This window comes from Peromyscus maniculatus, chromosome 3 (assembly GCF_049852395.1).
Source record: "Peromyscus maniculatus bairdii isolate BWxNUB_F1_BW_parent chromosome 3, HU_Pman_BW_mat_3.1, whole genome shotgun sequence".
Lineage (NCBI taxonomy): Eukaryota > Metazoa > Chordata > Mammalia > Rodentia > Cricetidae > Peromyscus > Peromyscus maniculatus.
The window spans coordinates 14,047,218-14,073,662 of NC_134854.1; the positions used below are offsets into that span (position 1 = coordinate 14,047,218).

The window sequence follows — 26,445 nt, forward strand, 5'->3', positions numbered from 1 at the left end:
GGTTTTATCCAAATTAAAGACAAGTTCCAAACTCCTCTGTGAAACCATTTATCTAAGCAAGCTAAAGATACACAATGTTGGGCCGGGCGGTGGTGGCGCACGCCTTTAATCCCAGCACTCGGGAGGCAGAGGCAGGCGGATCTCTGTGAGTTCGAGGCCAGCCTGGGCTACCAAGTGAGCTCCAGGAAAGACACAAAGCTACGCAGAGAAACACTGTCTCGAAAAACCAAAAAAAAAAAAAAAAAAAAAAAGATACACAATGTAGTTCCAATTAGAAACTGTGAATGAATATTGTTATGCAAATAGATCTTGGATATAGAATTTAAAATTTTGATCCAAATATATCACAAAAACATCTGTTTTAATCAAAAAATAAAAATTGAATAATTATTATCCAATTATCTCAGATAAGTAATAATTTTTCTTTAAAAAGTTAAAAGCTAATTTCACAAAAAAAGTAAGAGGCATAAAGCTGACCCCTCTAAGTTGTACTCTGAGCCAAGCAACTGTTGCATTTTATGGATCTCAAAGTCTTACCTGAGGGCACCCGGTTTACCTTTTCATTACACATCAGCAGCTTTAAGTTTAGCTCACATTACTTGTCAAAGAAGACAGATAACGTATTTGAAAACCTAAAACTCATCATATTTTTAAAGTATATGAATGGAACGATCTTCTAAAACAAGAAGCATTGTGTAAAGACCTGTTGATTTAAGTACTTTAAAAAACAAACAGAATGCAAAGACTCAGCAACACACCTGGCCAACATAATACCCAACATTATATCACAGTAAGGCTAAAGGACTCATTAGGGCCAAGTCTCAAGTCTCCTGAGGTGTCACTTATACTGTGTTTTGATGTTACCTCCTACCCTTTTTATACTGCGCTGTCATTTCCTAAGTGCAAATTATAAGATCTGAAGTGAGTTATATTTTATTCTTTGTAACTATTTTTTTAGAGAAAATAACTACTTCATTAAGCCAAAGTAAACAGGAATCAAAAGAAACCTGAACACAAAAATAAAGTTATATTTTATTAAATGTCTCAAGCAAAATGGTCTTTCAAGCAATTTTAAGGAATTTATCTCTTGTCTAATATTTTCACACTGTATTTCAAATCTCAAATGTAATAGTCTTATTTATAAATAATTCACACTGGAAATGCCAGTTTTATTTTTATTGGAATTATTGAAAAAGTATTAAACATTAACACAAAAATTAAATTCCAGGTTTGGCTCTAAAGTATTCTACATTGTTTAGTTTACTTTTAGAAATATTTCAGATAGCAATTCAAAGTTACCAACATCTTAGCCCATCACTATTGACTTCAAGAATTTTTATTCTATTTTTCCACATGCATTTGTGCATGTGCGTGTGCATGTGTGCATATTCATGTGGAAAACAACTTGCAGAAGCCAGTTCTCTCCTGCTGTTGTGAGATGCAGAAACTGAGCTCAGATTGCTTGGTGGCAATCATCCTTATCCACTGAATCATTTTGCTGGCCACTTCTAATTTCTAATTGCATTAAACCAAGTTACCATGACTTTCTGATGGATATTTTAAATGATAGGGCACAAATATGAGACAGAGAACCTAGTTCTGGCTGCAGTGTAAGTATGTACTAGTATGTAATTTTAAAGCAAATCCTCTCAGTACCCTGCTGAGAAATCACATAAGAAAAGCAGACAGAGAAGCAGCAGCCAGTGTGTTGTACACATGATATTGTGAGGCCAGGGTAGTGTTTGATCAGGGTAGAACAGAATTTACTTCTGAAAACATGTACTGTCTTTATCATATGCCAGTCTAAGTTATGGAGGTACTCATAAAAATATGTTAGTACCCACCCTTTCTGCATGCCAGAAGCCAGACTCAACATTGACCTAAGAAAAGTTAAAACCTCATTGATTCTTTCAAATGTTTTTATGGCTACGGTTTGGCTTCTCTAAAAATGTTGTTGTTGTTGGTTTTAGTTTAGTTTTATTAACTTACAGCTTGTTACCACTCTGGCTTACCCAGGAGTTACTTGATTCTCCTTGAATAGTCACAAGGAATCTACATCTCTTTTCCTTTTATCTTTTACTTGAAGGGTTTAAATTCCAAGGGTTTTTTTTTTTTTTTTAATGACTCAAACATCACCAGAATTAGACATCAAACCTAGATGTCTAGATGTGATCGAATTTTCAATTTAAAGAGTTAAAGATTTTGAAACAGAGCCACTGGGCACAAAGCTGCTTCCACTTGCTGCACTGTCCTGCCTCTTCAGGCCTTACACATGTACTCTAGAAGAAGGTGAAAACAAACTTCCTCACTTACACAGTGCTATCCCAGACTTAAATACACACAGAAGGAACAGATTATTATATGAGGCATATGTAAAGATTGATTTTGAAGTAATGAATGAATGATGATTTTGCACACCATGTAATGAAGCATGAAGGATAGGAAAAAGCACAAGAGAAATCATAAAAAAGATTTCTTTACATTTTGCTTTTACACATAGAAAAATCATTAATTATGAAAGGTAACTGAGTGTACATGAAACTACATAGTTACTAGTCAAGAAGAAACACAAGACTTGGAGGTCTAACAAGTGATTTTGAAGTAATAGGATTAAACATTTCTAGAAAAAGGAAAAGCAGTTGACTCACAGACATTATGTCAAAATGAGAGAATACAGATAATGATGTGAGTTTAACTTGGAAAATGTAAGCACAACCAGTGTGCAGACTGAAGGAGAATGAATGGGGGGACTGAAGGAGAATGAATGAGGGGAGGTGACCAGCAAGCACAGCAAAAGAAAACTTCCAACCAAGATCGGTTTGACTAGAGACTGAATGATGCAAAGGATGATCTGGGTATGACAGGAAGGATGCTAACCTCATAACGCCTGAGGAATGCAAGATACAAAAAAAAATGGATGTTTGAAATGTTCACTCACATGGGGAATATGGTATGAAAGGTAAGGGAGATATGAGTGTACTTAGGGGACAAGATTAAGTCATTAGAATCTATATTTCATATTTGAGAACCACACTGACAAATAGGCTACACCCAACTAAGGTAGGCACTTGAGTATGGGAGAAGGAAAACCCAATTTCCGTCATGAGGAAACAAACAAACAAACAAACAAACAAAATCAACCTGTTATCATACTTAACTCTTAAGGTTAGTGTTATATATTTTAAAAGGGTCTTAGAATTTTCTGAGTGAATAAGGAAAAACACCTTATGGAATATGACACTGAAAATGTAAGCCACAAGGCAAACACATCCATCATACTTGAAAACAATGTTAGATAAAATTAAAGTAAAAAAGGAATACTTATGCAGCTGCTAGAAGTATCAAATCAGTATGATACACAAGCAAACTATAGGTTTTATTTTGATGTAGCCACCAGTGTTCAATGAAAGGATTTCTTGAATAATTTCTAGTAAAAAATAATTTCCTTCCATTTAGCATTCGTAAAATTGATGATATCTAATCATTGTGAAAATATCCATATAATTCTTAATATGAAAAGCAACATAAAAGTAAAGCATCAAAATGTTTTATTGAATATCTATTTTATGTCAGACCCAACAAGTAGCTGGAATCTACTGATATTTTATAGATTTCTGAATGTCATTCTCCTCCTTTATTCTTTATGAACAACTTGCTTTACTTCTTAATCAGTACCATTTCATTTGACCTTTATCAAAGCTGTATAAAAGCCATGCAGTTTAATTACAATATTGTACACAAAAAAGGAGCGTGTTTGAGGACCACACAGAAAGTTCACAAAGCTATATACATGAAGCACATACTGAGAGGCTCTTAAAAAGTGTAGATCAGAATTGTGCAGACTGTTATGGTTGGTAAATATTATACAACCATTAGCTAGAAATAAGACAAAACATGCAAATGAGTAGAATTTCAACAAATCAAAGGCTAAAAACATTTAGCTAGTAGCTAAGTTATCATAGTCAAAAGACTACCATCATATAAGAATGGGAATTTATAAAACAGGTTAGATTTTAAAAGTCTTCCATGAATAACAGACTTTCAGTAATTTCATATAAAAATCTTCAGAATTATTTTTCAAATTATGTTCATGACTGAACTATATTATCAATAGAGCTACAGATTAAGTCTATGACTTTTATGTAATTCTTTATTGTATTTAGAGGAAGTCTCCGTTTTTTCACCTTGGGAACAAAGATGAGAAGAAAGCCAATCAGTTAACTTACGATCAAGTAAAAGCTCTTGGTACGAGCAAATCCTCAACACAGAACCAGAGTCCAGTAACTGCTTAAGGAGCAGCTTCTGTAGGCTCAACCCTCAGTGTCCTAGTTTCAACTTTAGACATGTCCAATTCAAGATGTCCTTCTAGGCAGTGCCTCCTCACTGACAGTTCTGGAAACACCTCAGGGGTGTCCTCTGCTCTATCACATCTCCTTCAGAGTTCACTGTTGTGGCTGAAGTACATTGAGATACTCAGACTGGGCCAACTGGTAAGTGGTGTTCCTTCCGCAGTCGACATACTGGTACCTCTCCTGAGATATCTGCTCAGAGTGTCCAAAGTATGTCGTTGTTACAGTTACCCTAGAAATGAAATCAATGGAAAGAATATTCAAGGTATATTTAAAAATTTTACCAAGGGGATTTATGAGGTTAAAATCAGCCTAATATGAATTTATATCTCATAAATTAATGTCCTAAAATTACTTATTGAGAATTATAATGATCAATTATTGATTATTTGGATTTGGTATTAATGATAACAATATTATAGACATGGGACTTCTAGGGAATATTTCTTTATCAGATCCAAAAATGCTAACTGAGCAAACCCTATCCAATTATCTGCTTAAATAATACATATAAATAAACATATAAAATTCATATATATTTCTTTATAATTCTATAAAACATTTATAAAATATATAATTATAAAATATATCTTAAATATAATTAAAATAGTTATTTTGACTGAAAAATAGTTTATTACATGCTTAAAAAGAATCACATGGTTCCTTCATCACAGGACGGAAATGGAATATTAAATGTCAACCAATGGACAAAATATCAAATACAACCAATAATATTTTATGTACATAAATAACACACAATTTATAGACCCAAAGCATAATTTCTCCTTGCTGCTGAGTTTACTTATCAAGCAGAAAGGAACAGCTAGCTGTTGGCCCATCCTCTCAGTGCTAACCCTGCCATTTTCCTGAGCTCCCACAATGCCTGGAGGCTTTTAATTGTGTCTCTGGGCAACCATACTCTAGCTAGCGAAGCGAGAAAACCTTTCCATTTTACACAGCACTCTTGTAAGACTGAGGGCCCAACTGAGATGGCTTTCATGGGGATGCATAGCCTACAGGACTTGATAAACTCAAAGTCTTAGCAAGAGCTATTTTTGCAAACATAGCCATACTTACTGCATCATGAGTACTATGTTATGTACTTTGATGGAGATCAGTGTACAGAAATCGCTGTTAAAGAAATTAAAATAGGAAGAGCAATGTTACTATATTACTAACCAAAAATTCCATTAAACCTAACAGACACTGAATACTGATTTTTGTTTTGTTTTTCCCCTTTGAGATGGAGTATTCATATGCTGTGTAGGCTGACCTCAATAATCTTCCCCATCTCAGCCTTCTTAATGGCTGGGAATGTGGGCCCACGTAGCTGTGCCTGGGAAGACACTATTCAGAATCTATAAGAAGTGCTGGGAGATGGTCAGTGGGTAAAATGCTTGCTCTGTGAGCGTGAGGACCTGAGTCTGGATACTCAGCACTCAGGCTGAGAGCCAGGCATGGCAGGATGCACTTGGAAGCCCAGTCCTGCAGGCTGGGTACAGGATATTAGGGGCTTGCTGATCATCCAGCATCACGAAAGAAAACCTCTAGGTTTTCAGTCACAGAGCCCCGTCTTAGAGAAAATGGTAGAGACAGATAATGAAAAACACTCAACTTCAACCCTGACCTCCACAAATGCATGCATGAGTGTGTTTACCCTCACACATGCAACACACACACACACACACACACACACACACACACACACCCACACACACACAATTAAAAAGTCATCAGAACTACAAATCCATAAGAGTATTATTATGGATAAGAAATCTCAGTATGCCATTACTATACTGTAACTAAATGGCAACTAAAAGTAAGTGATATACATATACATATATAATAGATGTATATATATATATATATATATATATAGTATATATATATATACACATACACAATTCTGGAACTAAAGATGAATATTATGGATATACATATATACATGTTATTTATACTGTAGAGTGCAAAGAAGAAAACCATGTTTAGAGAACAGAGCAAACACTGAAAAATGTGGCCATTTTAACTGATGAGGTTATTAAGAAAACAAAAGGTAGAGTTACTAAAAATCAACACTTACTACATGTAACTCATTTCCTCAGCAATAACTGTGGGTACCGTATAATCAATCTGAAAGCAAACACAAGAAAACAGCAAGGAAAACATATCACTGGAGGATAGGATCCAAACACTAAAAATAATAAAAACTTTTCAAGAGTTAGACATCTTTTCTTTGATGAACTTGGTTTGAACTTCTACGGGACACATGTCCAAGTCTTTGAGGACACCCCCCACCTCGTTCCATTTTACAGCACACAGGGTGAAGAACCACTGAACTCTCTCAGAATGTCCCTGCCTGAGGCTTACCTGCTTCATATCAAGTGGGCCAATGTTAGTTATGTTGTTTAAGCGTGCCTTTCCAATAACCGTTTTTGAAAACTGAACTTGAGCAGTGATGTTTTCAACTTCAACAGAGTAATAGTTATTGTTTGTTATATTTAGTGTGTTCTGTAAAAAAAGGAGGCAGAAAATATACATTATCTTTAAATAGGCACACAAATGTCAACTCAAAACTATAAATCAAATAACTCCAGTTGTGACTACACCTCATTTAGTAGGAAAAGAAAAATATTAACAAAATGTCAGAGAACATTTACAGAGATCTACTATGTGTATAAGAAACACAAAATTCAAAATTTTAATAATCAGACCCAGAAAACATATTACATAAAAATATGGAAAAGTCAATGTTAGAACATGACAGGAGCCATAAGCCTAAGTGACCCTTGACACACATGCCACCATATTTGGGCTTCTCTCCTCTTTTTTTTGATCTAGGCCTTGCTTAAGTCTCCAAAGCACCAGAACCTCTTCTCATAAATACCAGAACCTCCTCTCAGAAATCAGGTGACCGCGCTGCAGTTAGGCAAGAATAGATAATCCCGAGAGCAACATCCCCTGCTGGCTGAACAACCCATGATTAAAGTCCCCTCCCTGCTTGCACTCCTCTTTGCCCCCGCCTATATATGCCTTAAGAGGAAAATAACATTTTGGAGCTTGACCAGACATCCTGTCTTGCTCTCATTTTTTGTGTCTCTTGTCCCTCTTATTTTCTGGCCCTCCCTTCAGGTCCCCGTTGAAGACCCCCGATGGCCAGGGCAAGAACATATATTTTAGAGTTTTAGCAAAAGTTGGACTAAACATAATTTTTAAGTTTCATTTAAATGTTTATATATATATATATATATATATATATATATATATATAGTGTGTGTGTGTGTGTGTGTGTGTGTGTGTGTGTGTGTGTAACGACTACATAGTCGGCTTAAAAACAAAACAAAAAACCAACCAAACAAAAAAAACCCACAGTTTTGAAAGGAAAAAAAACCTGTTTTTTAGATAGGACCTCATGCAGTCCTGCAGACTTTGAACTCACTTAATTTCTCCTATCTCCAGCTCTACAGTACTCCTACTACAGGCATTTACCAAGTCTGGTTTTGTGTGGCAAGAGGGACTAAATCAGATCTTTGTGCACAACAGGCAAGAACACTTCCAAATGAGTGGCATTATCAGCCTGTTTAAATCCAAATGGTATTTTAACTTACATGCTTGTAGATTTATACCGGATTAAAACGCAGAGAAAAAAGGCTAGATTCACGTTTGCAGCTCAAATACGCCTACCCTCCAGGGGTATACCACAACATGCATATGCTACCACGGCCAGTTTTAGTTTACATGTTTTAAATTCACAAATATTACATCAAATTACTAGGGAAAATAGTCAATGAAAAAGTCCTTCATGCAGGAAAATGTAGTGTGATCTCAGCTGAAATATTCATGAGCACATGTGGTGTGGACCGTATGGCAATCATTGCTGCTTGACAAAGTTCCAGCATTTCAACATTGCGGACCACACTTCTCCAGCACATTTTACTTTCATTTTTAATGATTCTCACTATTAATGCCTTTCCCTTTGGGAAATTTTGTGCGGGCTTTAGCCAAGGATAAAAATGTGTACAATAGCCTCTCTAAACAAAATAATTCTTTGGAAAAAATTCCTGCCACTGTGGACCCAGGAATTCCATTGTGCCTTCCTAATTACACCAAAAACAAGAAAGTTAGAGATTTACTAGATACACCTGATCCCAAAGATGAACAACCTACAATTCAGATCCAGAGCCTGAGGCCATCAATGGCAAGAGTTCAGTTAACAAATGTAGAAAAATCAGAATGGTACTGTGTAATGGGAAAAGAATAAGACATCAGGACCTTTCCTTTGGGGAGTGTGTGAGGGGAACAAGCCCATATAGTAAGACTAAGAAATTATAGTATAGTATCTCCTCCCCATAAGTTCTTTTTCCCAGGGTCAGGCACTTGGATAAAGGTCTGCATTCCCTCTGGGGCTTGAGGAATGTTCCTGCCCGCTAAAGCAGTCATTCTCCTTATCTCTGGCAAGAGAAATTTAAGGTCCTTGCATTAACATATGACTAGTGCCTATTGTCAAGGTCAAGGTTAGCTTCCTCGTGGATTTCAAGCATCATCCCAGTTTACATGCCCCTTTTCTCCCATTTAATCCTAAGTACAATAAAAGATGTAGTATTTTTTTCAATTAAACACTGCTAACAGTCATGATTCACCCACAGATAGTCTCCTTCTTCATTCCCCTCCCCCTAACCACATCCTCTTTGGGACCCGAACCTCCTGCCAAAGCAGGTCTGCAGCATACATGTCTATCTTGCATATATTAACATGTGAGACTGCTTGATTATGCATGTAAAGGTCTGTATGTAGGATGATGTATATACTTTGCTAGCAGTTGAATGTATAATTTGTTGAGAGTTAAGTCTTCACAGTAGAGTCAAAATCATTATGTACTACACGAGTTTTCAAGTCTAGTAATAAGCATTTAAGTGTTTCATTAGTGCAGTACCACTGACTGGTACATACTGCCTTTCAGCCACTGTTCCTGGCTGACAATTCCCAGTTCATTTACATTAGATTATGATTATTGTCCAACTGCAGTTGGCTATCCTTCAATCATGCTGATGTAGCTGAAAAAGCTGAAAAAGAGCACAGGCCATCTCTATACAAATAAAACATGTGCTGGGAGTATGGCACATCCCAATTCCGTGGTGACAGAAGCCACTGTCTCCGCCTTTACTCTGTCTTGTCATCTGTCTATTATAAGACAAATTGCTAAACAGTCTTAAAAATGAAATAACCGGAGCCAGGTATTGGGGTGAATGCTGAAAGATCAGAGAAACAGAACAAGTCACATCCAACTTCACCTTGCCAATTCCTTAGCTGATCTTGTTTCCTCAGACTGAAAGTCTCTGTGTCCTCATCCGAATAGATCTCAGCTGAACTGCTGCTAAAAGCCTAAAAACTTAAGCCAAAAGCTTCTAATTCCTGGTCCTCATGACTTATATATCTTTCTGCTTCCTGCCATAACTTCCTGGGACTAAAGGCATGTGTCTTTCCCAAGCAAGACATGAGATCTCAAGTGTTGGGATTAAAGGTGTGTGTAACCTTGCCTGGCTGTTTCCAGTGTAGCTTTGAATTCACAGAGATCCAGATAGATCTCTGCCTCCAGAATGCTAGGATTAAAGGCACGTGCTACTACTGCCTAAACTATGTTGAATATAGTGGCTGTTCTGTTCTATGACCCCCAGATAAGTTTATTGGGGTGCACAATATATCAACCACAGTCTATGGACCTGTAGCCCTTAAAATATCCTCTGTTAATGAACCAATAAATGCAAGTATATTGATCCCTTGAGTTCTAAGAGTTGTTTGTTCAGACAAATTAACCAAACCTAAAACACAGGTTATGAGACTCTCAACTGATAGTCTACCAGAAGTTTCAGGGTCTGAGCCTGAAACTGGCAACTGAAGTGGAGAGTAGGCTGCTGGGGCTGAATCTCTAACCCTGAGTTCTGAAAGCTACCTACAGTTGGCCAGTGTCAGAAGTGAATCAATTTAGAGGGCACTAAGCTAGTTTCTTCAGCAAAATTGCCTGCCTGATGCTGAAGAGAAATCCTGTAAGTTGGGATCAGAGATCATGGGAGAGCCCATAAAATGGGGTTGCCCACACTTAAGGAGGGTATTTCCACCTTAACCTAATATAGACGGTCCCTCTCAGCAATACCCAGAAGCTTGTCTACTATATGTTTCTAGATTCTGTCAAGTTGACAGTCAATACTAACACTCACAAGTACGAATGCACACCCCTCATTTGAAGGGGAAGGAATAATACAACTCTGATACCGTGAAAGGACCTTCAGCTTATGACCTATAACCTCATCAATCAGTCTTTTACTTCAATGTCCTCGAGTGAAGCCTAATGTTCAACTCAACAGAAATTCTATTTCTGACCTAAAGTTCAGTTTTCTTTAATTTGATTATGAGGAAACATCTACAACTGTGCTGTTCTTTGCATAATTATTTAAAATACAGTAAGACACTCTCATTTAAATATGCTGGTATTTAAAAGGAAATTACATACTCAAGAGAACTCTTTCAAACAGACCACAGCATAACTGGGCTTGAAGCCATAAATAACTGATGGCCCAGGTGATTATATCGTTCCCCTTTCCAATGCAGTGGTTAGCAAACCATGCTTTTCTTAACCAAATGCTACTGTGTAAATGTATAAATCAATATAAGACCTCCTGTGAAGTTTTTAAAGTCGCGTGGCTGTATAATGCTTTTTCAAAATTATATTTGTAGTAAACCAATAGGCCATTTTCACATGTTCTAACTTAAAGCAATCAGGTCATCATTTCAACTTCATTTTTAAACAGAATTAAATAAAGGTTTATTAAACATGGCAGAATTTTTATTTCATAAATGGTTAGAAAGCAAAGATATTATATTCATAACATCTACTGAATCGACTGTTAATACCTTGGTAAGAACTATCTGGAGTCAAATGTTGAAAAGTAAATTGACTATATTTTTTTTCTTTGTCAGAAATTGTTTATTTGATCTTCCTATAAAAGAGATTTTCAAATGTTAAATGATTCTCAATATGTTCAAATGCCATGGGATTATTACTTAAAATTATAGGCAGAACCAAAAATGGTAGTAGGATCAACAAAGCAAATTCACACCAACCAGAACGGGTGAGTGACCCATCTCACAGTGGACCTGAACCACCTTCCCTGCATTCTGTCAACCACAACCTTCCCGAGGCCAACACCATCCTAGTTCATCCCTGGCTCTTCAGAGGCTGGGCCCCCAACCCCAATCCCAGCTGGCTTCCACCACTGAGGCACAGAGGACACCAGCCAGAACAGGCCCAGGTCACACAAGCCAGAATGGAACTCCAGTAGACTCCATAGGTTCAGACTCAGTCCACACCAGGTAGAAGAACAGATGCCATAGGCCTACATACAGTCCACACCATCTGAAAGAACAGCCCCAGCAACTATACTGGAGGCCAGGCTGGTCTTAGGTACCCCAGAAGAAGACTCAGGCTTTACTGGAGGCCAGGTCAGATCTAGAGACCCAAGAAGACTATGATCAGGAGAGCCAAGACCCCCCAAAACTCCAGCAGAGACACCCTACTGGACCTGAAGACTCATCAATCACCAGAACCCTTGGCCACTTAGGTCAGAAGACCAGAAAGGAAACAGAAACCAAGGAACAAAACACCCATCCAACAAAGACAAACACAGGAACCAACACCTAGACCTATAATCACCCCAAATCTAGATGCCTAAATGCCAGTATAAGAACACAATAACAGAAAGGACAATATGTTTCCACCAGAACCCAGCTGTCCTAAGACAGCTAGACCTTAACATTCCAATACAGCTGAAACACAAGGAAACAACCTTAAAAATAACTTTATGAAGATGATAGAAGTCCTTAAAAAGAAAATGAAAAAAAAAAATCCTTTAAAGAAATGGAGGAAAAGATAAGCAAAAAATTGGAGGAAATAAATAAATATCTTATTAAAGAATGACAAGAAAGCCAAGAAAAAAAAAAAAAAACTGAGGGAATTCTGGAAATGGAAAATCTAGGTAATGGAACAGGAACTACAGAAACAAGCATCACCAACAGAATACAAGAGATGGAAGAATCTCAGGCACTGAAGATACAATAGAGGAAATAGATTCATCAATCAGAAAATGTAATACCTAATATATTCCTAACTCAAAACATCCAGGAAATCTGGGACACTAAAAAAGGACCAAAGAATAGTAGGAATAGAGGAAGGAGAAGGAGAATCCCTGCTCAAAGGACCAGAAAATATATTCAACAAAATCATAGAAGAAAACTTTTCCAAACTAAAGAACACACCTACAAAGGCACAAGAAGCTTACAGAACACCAAGTAGACTGGACCAGGAAAAACATACCCTCGATACATAATAATAAAAACACTAAACATAAAAAAAAATGAAAGAATATTAAAAGCTGAAAAGGAAAAAGGGCAAAATAACATATAAAGGCAGACCAATCAGAATTACACATCTCAGTGGAGACTCTAAAGGCCAGAAGAGCCTAGATAGACCTCTTGCAGACTCTAAGAGACCATGGATGCCAGCCTAGACTACTACCCAGCAAATCTTTCAATCACCATAGATGAAGAAAACAAGATATTTCATGACAAAGTCAAATTTAATCAATAGCTATCCATAAATCCAGCTCTACAGAAGGTACTAGAAGGAAAAATCCAACTCAAAGAAGTTAGCTATACCTACAAAAACACAGTCAACAGATAATCTCACACCAAAAGAAACACACACACACACACACACACACACACCACCACCACCACCACCACCACCACCACCACCAACAACAACAACAACAACAACACAGGAATTAACAGTCATTGGTCATTAATATCTCTTAGTATCAATTGGTTCAAATTGCCAATAAAAAGATACAGATTAACAGAATGGATATGAAAACAGGATCCATCTTTCTGCTGTATACAAGAAACACACCTCAACATCAAAGACAGACATTATCTCAGAGTAAAGGATTGGAAAAAGATTTTTTTCCAATCAAATGAACCAAAAAAGCAAGCTGGTATAGCAATCTTGATATCTAACAAAATAGACTTCAAACTAGAATTAAAAGAAACGAAGAAGGGCATTTCATATTCATCAAAAGAAAAATTCACCCATTGATTTCTCAATTCTGAACATCTATGCTCCAAATACAAGGGCACCCACATTTATAAAAGAAATATTACTAAAGCTAAAATCACATACTGAACCCCACACTTTAATTGTGGAAAACTTCATCACCCCACTCTCACCAAGAAACAGGTCATCTAGACAGGAACTAAGCAGAGAAATATCAGAACTAACAGATGTTATCATTCAAATGGACCTAACCTATCTACATAATGCTTCACCTAAACACCAAAGAATATACCTTCTTCTCAGCACCTCATGGAACCTTCTCCAAAGTTCGATCACATACTCAGTCACAAAACAAGTCTTAACAGATACACAAAGTTAGAATAATACCTTGTATCTTATCAGATCACCATGGATTAAAGTTGGAGTTCAACAAACTACAAAAAGCCTAAAAACTCATGGAAACTGAACAAATTTTAACTGAATTACCACTGCATCAAGGAAGAAATAAAGAAATTGAAGACTTTCTAGAATTTAATGAAAACAAATGTATAACATACCCAAACTTATGGGACATAATGAAAGCAGTGCTAAGAGAAAAGTTCATAGTACTAAGTGCCTTCATAAGGATTTTCTAGAAATTTCATATAGCAACTTAACAGAAAACCTCAAAGCTCTAGAACAAAAAGAAGCAAACACACCCAATAGTAGTAGACAGCAGGAAATAATCAAATTGAGGGCTGAAATCAATAAAATAGAAACAAAGAGAACAATACAAAGAAACAGTGAAACAAATAGTTGGTTCTTTGAGAAAATCAACAAGATAGACAAACCCTTATCCAAATTACCAAAAAAAAAAAAAAAAAAAAACCAAAAAACAAAAAAACAAAAAAAAGGGGGGGACAGACATAACAACAGACACTGAAGAAATCCAGACAATCATTATGTCATATTTCAAAAACCTGTACTCCACAAAACTGGAAACTCTAAAAGAAATGACAAATTTCTTGATAGATCCATATACCAAAATTAAATCAAAATCAGATAAACAATTTAAACAGACCTATAACCCCTAAGGAAATAGAAGCAGTCATTAAAAGTCTCCCAACCAAGAAAAGACCAGGGCCAGATGGTTTCAGTGCAGAATTCTACCAGAGTCTCAAAGAGCTAATAACAGTACTCCCCTCAAATTATTCCACACAATAGAAACAGAAAGAAAATAATCAAATTCTTTTTATGAGGCCACAGTTACTCTGATACCAAACCACACAAAGACCCAACAAGGAAAGAGAATTACAGACCAATTTCCCTCATGAACATTGATGCAAAAATAATCAATAAAATACTGGCAAACCAAATCCAAGAACTCAAAAATATTATCCACCATGCTCAAGTGGGCTTCATCCCAGAGATGCAGGAATGGTTCAACATACAAAGACCTGTCATTGTAATCCACCATATAAACAAACTGAAAGGAAAAACAAAACACATGATCATCTTTCATTAGATGCTGAAAAAGGCGTTGACAAAAATCCAACACCCCTTCATGATAGAAGTCTTTCAGGGATCAGGGATACAAGAAACATACCTAAATATAATAAAAGCAAGCTGACAGCCAACATAAAATTAAATGGAGAGAAACTCAAAGCAATTCCACTAAAATCCAGAACAAGACATAGCTGTCTACACTCTATCTACTCTCTCAATATACTCGAAGTTCTAGCTAGAACAATATACAACAAAAAAAGATCAAGGGGATAAAAATTTTAAAAGAAGATATTGCTATTTTTTGCAGATGACATGATAGTATACATAAATGACCCCAAAAATTCTACCAGGAAACTCCTACAGCTGATAAGCAACTTTAGTAATGTGGCTGGATACAAGATTAACTCCAAAAAATCAGTTGTTCTCTTATATACAAATGATAAAAAGGCTGAGAAAGAAATCAGGGAAACAATACCCTTTCACAATAGCTATAGGCAACATAAAATATCTTGGTATAACTCTAACCAAGCAAGTGACATATCTGTATGACAAGAACTTCAAGTCTTTGAAGAAAGAAATTAGAGAACATCAGAAGATGGAAAGATCTCCCATGCTCGTGGATCTGTAGGAGACAACTTCCTGAATAAAACAGCCGTAGCACAGATACTGAGATCGACAATTAATAAATGGGACCTCCTGAAACTGAGGAGCTTCTGTAAGGCAAAGGACACTGTCAATAGGATAAAATGGCAGCCTACAGAATGGGAAAAGATCTTCACCAATCCCATATCTGACAGAGGGATAATCTTCAAAATACATAAAGAACTCAAGAAACTAGACACCCAATTAAAAAATGGTGTATTGACCTAAACTGAGAATTCTCAACAAAGAAGTTCAAATGGCAGAGAAACACTTAAAGAAACATTCATCATCCTTAGGTACCAGGGAAATGCAAATCAAAACGACTCTGAGATCCCATCATATACCTGTCAGAACAACTAAAATAAAAACCACAAATGACACCTTATGCTGAAGAGAATATGGAGCAAGAGAAACACTCCTCCATTGCTGGTGAGAGTGCAAACTTGTATAGCCACTTCGGAAATCAATATAGTGATTTCTCAGAAAATTGGGAATCAATCTACCTCAAGACCCAATGATACAACTATTGTGCATAAACATAAAGGATACTCAATCATACCATAAATAAAGCCACTATTATTTGTAATAGCCAGAAACTGAAAACAACCTAGATGTTTATCATCTGAAGAAGGGTTAAAGAAAACGTGGTACATTTAAACAATGGAGTATTACTCAGTGGTTAAAACAATGACATCAGGAAATTTGAAGGTAAATAGATGGAAATAGAAAATAATCATCCTGAGTGAGGTTACCCAGACCCAGAAAGACAATCATGGTGTATACTCACTCACTCATAGATATTAACTGGAAGAGGGTGAGAGGCTGAGGTTGGGATATAAAATTAATTAATTTAAAGAAAACCCAAAGCTGCATGGAAAACACAGCAACAAGGGATCAGCAGCAAGCCTTCTCTGAGCAGAGTACATGGGTGGCTGTACAGCACCAACGATGGAGTCCAGGCCTGCAGCAAAAGTGGGTACTTACCGTGATATTTAAATATATGGTTCGCTTTTGAAAATCGTAACTGACATAGGCTGATTTTACACCAATATACTTCACGTCAATAGATCGCGGGAAAAGGAAAAACACAGCCAATCCAGACAGGAGCAGGCAGACAGACACAGATGCCATCACATACAGCTTTCTGGAAAAAAAAAAAGAGAGAGAGAGAGAGAGAGAGCTTACATATATGCTATCCAGAATTCAACAGAGCAACATGAAAGGAAGCTATTTTCATTTGAATTCTTTTGCCACATCTCATTGCAGCAAGAAGACATGTTTAATTTTGCAAAATTTTCACTCTAAAACTATTAGCTAATGTTGGTACTTCTAAGAGTTAAAATAATCTCCTTAGAAGATGAACTGTCATTTTTAGAAAAAGAGATTTCAGCCTTATAATGAATTATTTACTGAACTGATTTTCAATCCAGGGTTTATATGAGAACAAGTTTAGGGCCCTTCACAAATACAGAATCAGAATCCAGGCCTCCATCTGGATTCATGGAGGCAGGGTTCGAACAGGAGTCTTACTACCTGACATGAATAAACCTGCAAAGCTTGTTGCTTGATGTAAACACGTGGCTCCCTATCCTCACTGTCTCCAGTCCTTTCAGACTCCCTCCCAAAGTACTCATGTACTTAGTTCTAAAAGTACTGTTTACAATTTTACAATTGATCGACTGAGCAGTGAAGATGTTATCCTGTTTTGTTTACCTAAGTGGAAATACTAGGCATGTACAAGAGAAAAAAGATAAATAACTCACGTGTCTTTTCTATCCATTTAACTCCTCTGACACGTGTATTTTCTTTCAGGGTTACACTCAAAACTATAGGTTCAGCTTTCTTGGGCACTTCACTATATAGTGCTCTACTAGGAACCAATTTCATTCTGAGTCCTATATGGCCTTCACCTTCTTGTGACCCATCATCTTGTCCACTCTCTCCTCCCTCAAACTTCCTATGCCTCAATCAAGTTCACTGCATAACCTTATAACAGCTGTTAAAAACTTCCTAATGCATTTTCTAGATACTTTGGCTTCCTGAGAAACAGAAAAATGGCTTAATAAAAAGAAATAAAGCAAATGAACAAAATTTCACTAAAATGCTACCACTGAGTTCATGCTGCTATGTGGAGCAAACCAGTCAATTCCTACTCATTCGTTGTGGAATTTTCTTCAGTCTTAGTAATAATGATCCATAAATAACCAATAAACTCATATTTGTCATGCCTAATATATATATATCCATAGGCACAAAACATCATAGGCACAAAAGAAATTTAAAAATCATTGTGATTAAACATCTTAACTTGATTGGATTTCCTATACTTTATTAGATTTTATTTTCAATAACTTGGGTATACACACACATACACACACAAACACACACGCATGCACACACATTTATTTGCTTTGTGTTATTTGAGACAGGGTCTTACGTAGCTCAGAGAGACATATCCCAGAGAGACCTTGAACTTGGTAGATTGCTGAGGATAGCCTTGAACTTCTGATCTTCCTACTTATATTTCCTGGTACTGGACTACAGGTGTGTGTCATGATGCCTGGCTGCTCTTACTATATTTGACAAGTATCTTCAGTATAAATTTTTCAAAAGTGGAATTTCTGCACCAAACACTGAAAATCCTTATGCAGTTTTGCCAAAAAATACAAAATGCTTATTCAACTAGTAAGACATGAGAATGCTTGTTTTCACTCAGTGTTGACAACAAAGCATGTTGACAAAATTCTGGGCTTTTGCCAATCTGATAAAAATGGTATCTCTGTGTACTAAATTTGCATTTCTTTAAGGAACAAGATGGAATATATTTCCCTTCATTTAAAGGTCATTCATATTTCTTTTCTGTGAGGTACTTTCCACCGCTTCTATTTTTATCCCCCTTTGTGTAGCTGTCTTTTTTCTTTTCAAATTTTGATGTTCTGTACAGAAGGGGACCAGTCTTCTACATGATATGACTTGTAGACATTACTTCTTGGTTTATCATTTGTATTCTGATTTCTACTAAGGTTTTCTTTTCTTTTTTTAAATTTTTTTTATTTTTTGAGACAGGTTTTCTCTGTGTAGTTTTGGTGCCTGTCCTGGATCTTGCTCTGTACACCAGGCTGGCCTTGAACTCACAGAGATCCGCCTGCCTCTACCTCCTAAGTGCTGGGATTAAAGGCGTGCACCACCACTGCCTGGCAAGGTTTTCTTTTCAACCAGGGGAAGTTTATCTATATTAAGTCCAATGTGGTTTTTCATTACAAATGGATTGTAAATCATAGCTACTGAAAGGTTTCCCACTCTGTGATTATAAGTTTGGACCAACTCTTTTTATTCAACAGCTTATTTAAAGCATCATGGCCAAGTTGGCCAATCTGACCTTCTATCCTTTACTCATTAACTAAGCCTCTTGCCCGAATGGCCAAAGGGTTTTTCTTCTTTAATTCTCTAAAGTCCATGATTTTAAGTAGAATATTTCTCAGGTTGAGAGTGTCTCTTTCTGGTACATACAATGAGACCTTCTTTTATTCTAGCCATATGTCACTCAAGCAAACATTTAGTAATTAATCTCATACCTCTTATTTGCTTCTATGGGGTTGCATAGACATTATTTTCTCAAAGATTTTTATTATGTATGTGTGGTAGTTTGAATGTAATTGGCTCCCATAAGCTCATAGGGAGTGGCACTGTTATGACGTGTGGCTTTGTTAGAGTAGGTGTGGTCCTGTTGGAGGAAGTGTGTCACTGTGGAGGCGGGCTTTGAGGTCTCATATATGATTAAGCCATACCCACTGTCTCAGACTACTTCCTGATGCCTGCAGGTCAAGATGTATCTCAGCTCCTGCTCCAGCACCATGTCTACTTGCAGGCTATCATGTTGCACCATAATGATAATGGACTATACCTCTGAAAATGCAAGTCACCCCAATTAAATGTTTTTTTTTTTTATAAGAGTTGTCGTGGTCATGGTGTCTCTTCACAGCAATTGAAACCCTAAGACAGTATGTATGGTGGTTTGAATAAGAAGGCCCCCATATATGTATATATTTGAATGTTTAATTATCAGGGAGTGGCACTACGAAGAAAGATTAAGAGGTGTGGCCTTGGAGTAGCTGTGGCCTTGTTGAAGGAAGTGTATCTCTAGAGATGGGTTTTGAGGTTTCAAAAGCTTAAGCCAGGCCCATTATCTCTCTTCCTGCTGCCTATGGATCTGGATGTAGAACTCTCAGCTACTTCTCCAGCACCATGCCTGCCTGCTTGCTGCCATGCTCCCTGTTATGATGACAATGGACTAAACATCTGAAACTATAAACAAGCCTCAATTAAATGCTTTCTTTCATAAGAGTTACCATGGTCATGGTGCCTCTTCATAGCAACAGAACACTAAGACAGTCTGTATGTTTACATACGTCATGTTGATTTAATTTCTCTCACATTTTTCCAGGGTATCATATTTGCACTGTGTACTTCCAATTTTATAGAAAACGTATTTTTCTAGATATTTTAATGGATCTGTTGTTTCTCTTTTCACATCCTCCTATCAGTTATTTCTGAACTTTTCAATGTCTGACTTAAGCTATTGTTATACCTTCTATTGTTTAAATTTTACATATATTTAGAAGTTTCCATTTGCTTTTTTTGTGTTTCAATTTTCAGCATTTTGTTGAGTACATGTTCTTCATGTTCCATACTGAATAATGGGATGGGCCAAGGTTGGCTTGGCCCACATGAGTACTCAGTCCCTTCTGACCTTCTCAAGGCCACTGTGGGTTTTCTGCAATCTCTGTTCTTCTCACTGTAACAAGTTATTCTCAAAAATACTTGCCAGCATTGCTGAGTGTAGGCGTGTTCTTTAGGGGTGGAGCATTTGTTTTCTACATCAGGACTCTTAGGATCGTTGGAGACTCCCTTGGCTTCTCTTCAAATGCCCACGCGTCTGCTAAGCATGCTCAGGTCTCTGTGCTCATTATGCTTTGGGCAGTCATTATCACTCTGGAGTCAGTGAGAACACAGAACCTCCTATGCCCGATGAAAATGGCCTGCATACAGGTGCATGTTACTGCCACTATTTTAGAACTCTTAATAAACAGGTTTCTGAAGAAATAGGTGCCATGAAGCTTTCACATCCTTACCCTAGTCAGTAATTTTTTTGTTTAAAGACACAGGGCATATGATGGTATAACTTAACTACTAGATACATTTTTCTTCTCAAATGTCTTAACTAGAGTAATTACTTATACAAAGTTTGAAAGTAAAAATATACAAACAACCACAAAAGCAGAAATCCTATAATCACTTACGTTCTTCTTGGCCGTAACCGCTGATCACTATATGGGATCAATGCCACCAGTTGGTTTTCTTGCCCTAAAAGTGAAAGATGTACATTAAAAATTCATTAACAACAATAACTAAAAACACAGTGGTGTTCGAGCAAAATCTGCTTCAAAAGACCAGAAAACTTCTCTCTTTATTTCTTAGGAAGCTGTTGTTTACATCTTCTAAAATTATCCAAAAGTTGTGTTATAGAGAAGATACATTTTTTCATAATGTCTAATTAACCAAAAGTTAATTATGTCTAAAGTATATAAATAATGAGGGCTCTGCTATTCTTTGATCCACTGGTTAAAAAACAAAATTCAAAACAAAACTGGAAAGTCCTGGTTTTCAGGAGATCTGCACTGAGCCCAGCTTCCTTCAGCTCCCTTGTTTTCCATTCAGACCAACGGGACGGAGGGCAAAAGAAACACATTGCTGCTGCCCTCTTCCTGATCCTCAACCGTGCTATCGCTATTCTAAATCTCAAGCTTTCAGGAGCTCACTGTTGTCATTTGCAATCACTAATTTCAAGTGATCCCTGAAGAGACAATTACACCATATTTCCTTAGTTCCCACTCTCTAAAACCACAATTTCAAAACTCAACTCTCTGCAAATTCTCAGCATAGCCTCCTTTGTCCTCATTCTTGGTCCACAATGTGGTACAGGGAGCGAATGTACCTAACAATGTACTTTCAAAGACTTTTCAGTTGTCCTAAATTAAGTTACAGGACAGAAAACAGAAGGAATAAGAGATAAGTTCATTTAACTCATAGCATCAAACAAAGAAAAGGAACCAATGCTCCACACTCCTTTCCTGTATGTTGAGGAGGAAGCCATCAGACCACACTGCATTCTGCTTTTGGAACCAACCAACCAGACAGCAAAGTTTTCTCTTTCTTTACTCTCCTGCTTTCCACGGGCTTCTGTTATCCTGGCATCTTTCTAGACCCAAAATAGATTCATGTAAATAATTTATAGTTTTTCTCCCAGAATTTCATTATGGAATATTTTGGTCCCTTAGGTCCAGTGGACATTTTTTCAAGTGCTATTTGGCCATGCTGCTGGTGACTTAGAGAATTTGTCATAGGCCCAGCTCTTTTGCCTTTGGCTAATGTCTGTAAGAGCTAAATAATCCCTTCATTTCACAGACTCCTCTGCCTCAAGAGATTGATTTAACAATATCTACTCACCTACCTGCTTTTATGTTCCTTCTTGAGAAGTTCCCAGTACCCTCTACAGGGTCATCTTTCTGCACTAGGTATCATCTCTCAAGGACATTATTCCACTAGCTATCCCATCTCCTGTGTTACCTGTATGTCCTCTATGAACCACTTTTATCAGCATGCACACATCTGGCATTCACTCCACCTTAAAAGAGATCACTCTCCTGACCTTACAACCTCCCAGCTACCACCTCTCTTCCCTCCTATTCTACAGCAAAACTCACAAAGCCTATTTCTTTATGTAAGATGTCACCCTACTGCCCCCACTTTAGGGTGTATCAATTCAAGGAAAAATTGGTTTTGCTTTGACATTATCTACACATGATGTTGCAACTACTCTGTTAAAAATCCCCAGTGGCCTCCACATCCCCAAACCAAAGGGAAGCCCTCAGTCCCCACACAATTTCATCTGTCATGAGCATTAACAGTGGCTCTCTCTTTCTTCTCAGTACATTTTCTCTACTTTCTTCTAGGACACCAAAGACAGAGATCTCCTCCCCCTCCCTCTTTCTCTTGCTGTCTTAAAATGTTGCATTGTCCCAGAGCTCATGCCAAAGTCTCTTCCTTTTTCTTCATCCAAATTGCTAAGCAAAGTTTTCCTATCAAGTTCCATTTGAAGTTTCATCATGTATCAATGACACCAGCTAAGATATGCTCTTCAGTTTCACTAACTGCCTATTAAAAACTCACTTTGATGTCAAACCCACCTCCCCCAAAATATCTGAAACTGAGCTCCTTGTCTCACTTCTGACATGCACACTCAAATTACTTTTATGCCTATTTTAATAAACAGTTACTTCCTTCTTTAAATTGTTGAGTAGAAAAAAAAAAAACTTTGAGATGATCCTTTATTATCTACTTTCCTTAATCCACACCCAAACTACCAAAACGCCTACTGGCTGTACCTCAAAAGCATGGCTAGATAGACAGAAATAGTATTCCTACCCTATCATACTGGTGTATTAATTTCTTCAGCCACAATACTTCTTTCATTCTTAAGCAGCTACTGTGTCCAGAAAGATAAAACCACCATTCAGTAGCCTATGCAATAAACCCCACTTAATGCAAGGCACTTTTCAGAGACTCTGGAATTTTTTATGCTGTCACTCTGTCCTTCCTTAGGGTCTCTCCAGGGTCACCTACTGACTTTTAACACGTAAAGAACATCACAATACACTCTATTATTTTTCTTTTCTACCAGTGCAACTCAAGTACCCTACAAATAAGAGGGAGAGGACTATTTCCTTCTGTCTTCCCCATGACAAATCATAAGCTCATTTTTCCCTTACTTGGCTCTTCTTCATACAGCATGGATTTCCTTTTAAAATATCTAATTGGGACATAAACAACTTACTGTTTGGATAAGGAGTTACTGAATCATGTAACTACTAACATCCAAGATGGCAAAATGGCTGTGATATGGCTTCTAATGATGTCAAAAAGGATGAAAATCCTCAGTGCATGTTGGCTACTATAGCAGACAAGCATGAAAAATACCAGAGGTGGGTGCTCAAGTCATGTCTCTCCCTGCTTCAGGAACATTACTAATCGCTTGCTTTTGTGTCTTTTGTTGTTGGTGTTTTTCGAGACAGGGTTTCTCTGTGTAATTAGTTCTGGTGCCTGTCCTGAATCTCACTCTGTAGACCAGGCTGGCCTTGAACTCACAGAGATGTTCCTGGCTTTGCCTCCCAGAGCTGGGATTAAAGGCGTGTGCCACCACCGCCCAGCACTTTTGTGTCTTTTTGACTAAACAAAATTGGTAAGTTTTAACTCTCAATCATTGAAAATAGGATTGCTTAAGACTCTAGGTTTTACATTACTTGAGCAAATGTCTGGAACCCTTTTTTAAAAGGATTATCCATGCAGTAACACATACCCCTAGGAATTCTTCCTGTTCCTTGGCAAGTGGGACAAGTGACGCTGTCTCTTCCAGTAAATTCCACATACGGAAACTGAGAGACATCTCCATTTCTTCCATCTTCATTCTGGACTTCGCTGCTAACCAACCCGTTCCTCATGTTGTCTGTCGAGGTGACCCCATCATAACCATCTTCTTTATTTGAATGCAAAGGTAAATGAGAAAGAGACTTTCCCATGTCTAATGAAAAACAAAAATATGACCATAAATTCCAGGGGCAAAGTAATCTCATGGGATATTTACAGGGCTAGGTAAGTGCAAATTACTTGTAAGATTAAAATTATATTCAATCAAAATAATGTCTGACACGAGGGAGCCATTTGCTAGGACCCAGAAGTACTTTTTAACAAAGCACTATGAAATTAAAGCCTGGTGATGAGAATAGGGTTCAAAATGGTGAGTAACGTTTGGCAAAAGATTACAGTGTAGACAGACTTTAGACCTCCTTAGTGTTCTCAGAGGAGATATGTGCTCTTAGGTTTTGTAGGAAAAACAAACATGTTTTAACGAGAAACCAGTTAGCACTAAAGGTGGAACTGACTGTTGGCTTATCACAACAGGTATGTATATCACCAGCTAATTTCAAAGTGTCATTTCTCTCATTTTAAAATACTTCTTTGAGTTCTAAACTTAGAATTCTTGCTTCAAACAACTGTAACAAATATTTACAACAAGAAGAAAACCTCTCAACCAGATGATTTTTTAAGCCATGAATAGTTTTCTGTAAGTCTGGTAGTTAAAAATTAGGAAGCAAATATTCAGAAATATTAAACATCAGTTACTATACAATGTAGGACAATTGAGTATATTATCGTCAAATTTTTAGGGTAATAGTTTAAATAACAGATGTTAAAATCCAGGTAAGAATAATTAGTGCTAGCAGTCATACAGGAATAAGCCCTCCAGATAGGTCATGCAATACAATAAAGCCCTACAATTTCATGACGGAAAGGAACATGAAAAGTCACATAACACAACATGCTGGTATTCTGAGACAAAATTAATAAAAACAGGAAACAAATTTTTTAAATGGTGCAATTCCTTTTCTTCCTATGGTTAATCATATATCATTTATCAGTTTCTAAATAACATTAGGCAATCATTAGATACTACATTAAATTATTTTATTTAATAAATAAAACTAACACTAAATAAGTCAAGTCACCCCACAGAAGGAAATTTTGCTTCTCAAAACTCTGTTCGTTGAATTCACTCACAGTATAGACAGCAATATTAAATTAAAAAAAACCTTGAGTAGTATACAAGAGTGAAAGGGTGAAAGTATGAATAAAAATACTTTCAAAAGTTCTATGTGCTCATTGTCTGGCCAAGCTCAAATATATTAATGACTGTGACTTACAAACAAGCAGTATCTTAACTTGGCTCAACGCCTGCAAATGAGAGCCAAAGCAACGCTTGCCAGCCACAGGTGCACAGGGATGAATTTTAATCATCAATGTTCCCACACACTGTGACCTTGGAAGCTATGCAGAACACTGGGAACTTTGGGGATGAGCTGGCCTCAGCGGTAGGCATGGGGTCTACCCTTTTAGCTCTCTTAGACAACAGGGGTCGAAACTGTGGCCCACGGAAGGGAGCCCTAAAGTCAAAAGGCTGATGACTGAGCTAAATGGCTCTGGCCTTAGCCGGCTGTTGTATCCAGATCCACAACAATCTTGACACATTCTGAAGGCAGGTTCTGGCACGCACCAGATTTAAGCAGTTTCTTGAATGCCAGGCTTCGTGTCTGGCCTCTCTTGAGTAGGTACTGACAAGTGTAACCAGTGTTATTTTGGAGACTTACTTGAGGTTTTGAAAAGGAGTGCAAGATCCCCTTCGCCTCCTCCCTGGCCTCAATGTTTACGTCGCGGTCTTGTGAACTCAACACGGTTCTCAGATGGTCTGGAAACAGGGGGAGAAAGAAATACAGCAACCGCATCCAACTAAGATGTGTCACCAGGCGCGGGGTCAGTTCGGAAGGGCTGGAGAGGGAAAGGAACTAGCGCCTTTTAAAGGGCGACACAGGCAAAACCCCTGGAAGATGATCAACCTCCGAGGCACCTTGCAGCCAGAGCGGGACAACCCCAGAGCCCCTGGGCCGCCCCGATCGAGGGCCCCTGGGCCGCCCCAGCCGAGCCCGGCGGGAGGCCAGGGCCCGCGGTGACAGCCCCGCACCCGGCGCGCCGCGGCCTCCCTCACCCCAGGGCCAGCGTCGCTCACCCGCACGCGGAGCGCAGCGCGGTCTCGGGATGCTCCGGCGCGGGCGGGCGGGCGGGCCGCAGGACGGGGTCACGGAGTCCCCGGTCCCGGTGCGGGGCGGAGCGCCGGCCTGAGAGCGGCCGAGCGGGCGGGGGAGGGGCCGGGCCACAACCGCAGCAGCCGAGCCGGGCGCCCGGACGCCTGCGCGT

The 26,445-nt window shown here is 37.9% G+C and overlaps 1 protein-coding gene across 2 annotated transcripts; it reads right to left on the reverse strand.

Moving 5' to 3' along the window:
• Positions 1–1,161: 1,161 nt before the first annotated feature.
• Positions 1,162–26,445, reverse strand: Tmem106b (transmembrane protein 106B). Of its 2 annotated transcripts, none has more exons than XM_076566196.1 (9): positions 26,258–26,445; positions 25,842–25,939; positions 23,996–24,217; positions 20,880–20,943; positions 16,564–16,723; positions 6,717–6,857; positions 6,430–6,479; positions 5,427–5,480; positions 1,162–4,581 (listed from the first exon to the last, which is right to left on the reverse strand). In XM_076566196.1, exons 3-9 carry the CDS (start codon positions 24,213–24,215, stop codon positions 4,443–4,445), a joined length of 828 nt encoding a protein of 275 aa, XP_076422311.1. In that variant the 5' UTR covers positions 24,216–24,217; positions 25,842–25,939; positions 26,258–26,445; the 3' UTR covers positions 1,162–4,442. The 2 variants fall into 2 exon arrangements, with proteins under 2 accessions (XP_076422311.1, XP_076422312.1); XM_076566197.1 differs by having other exon boundaries at positions 25,842–26,019; positions 26,258–26,340.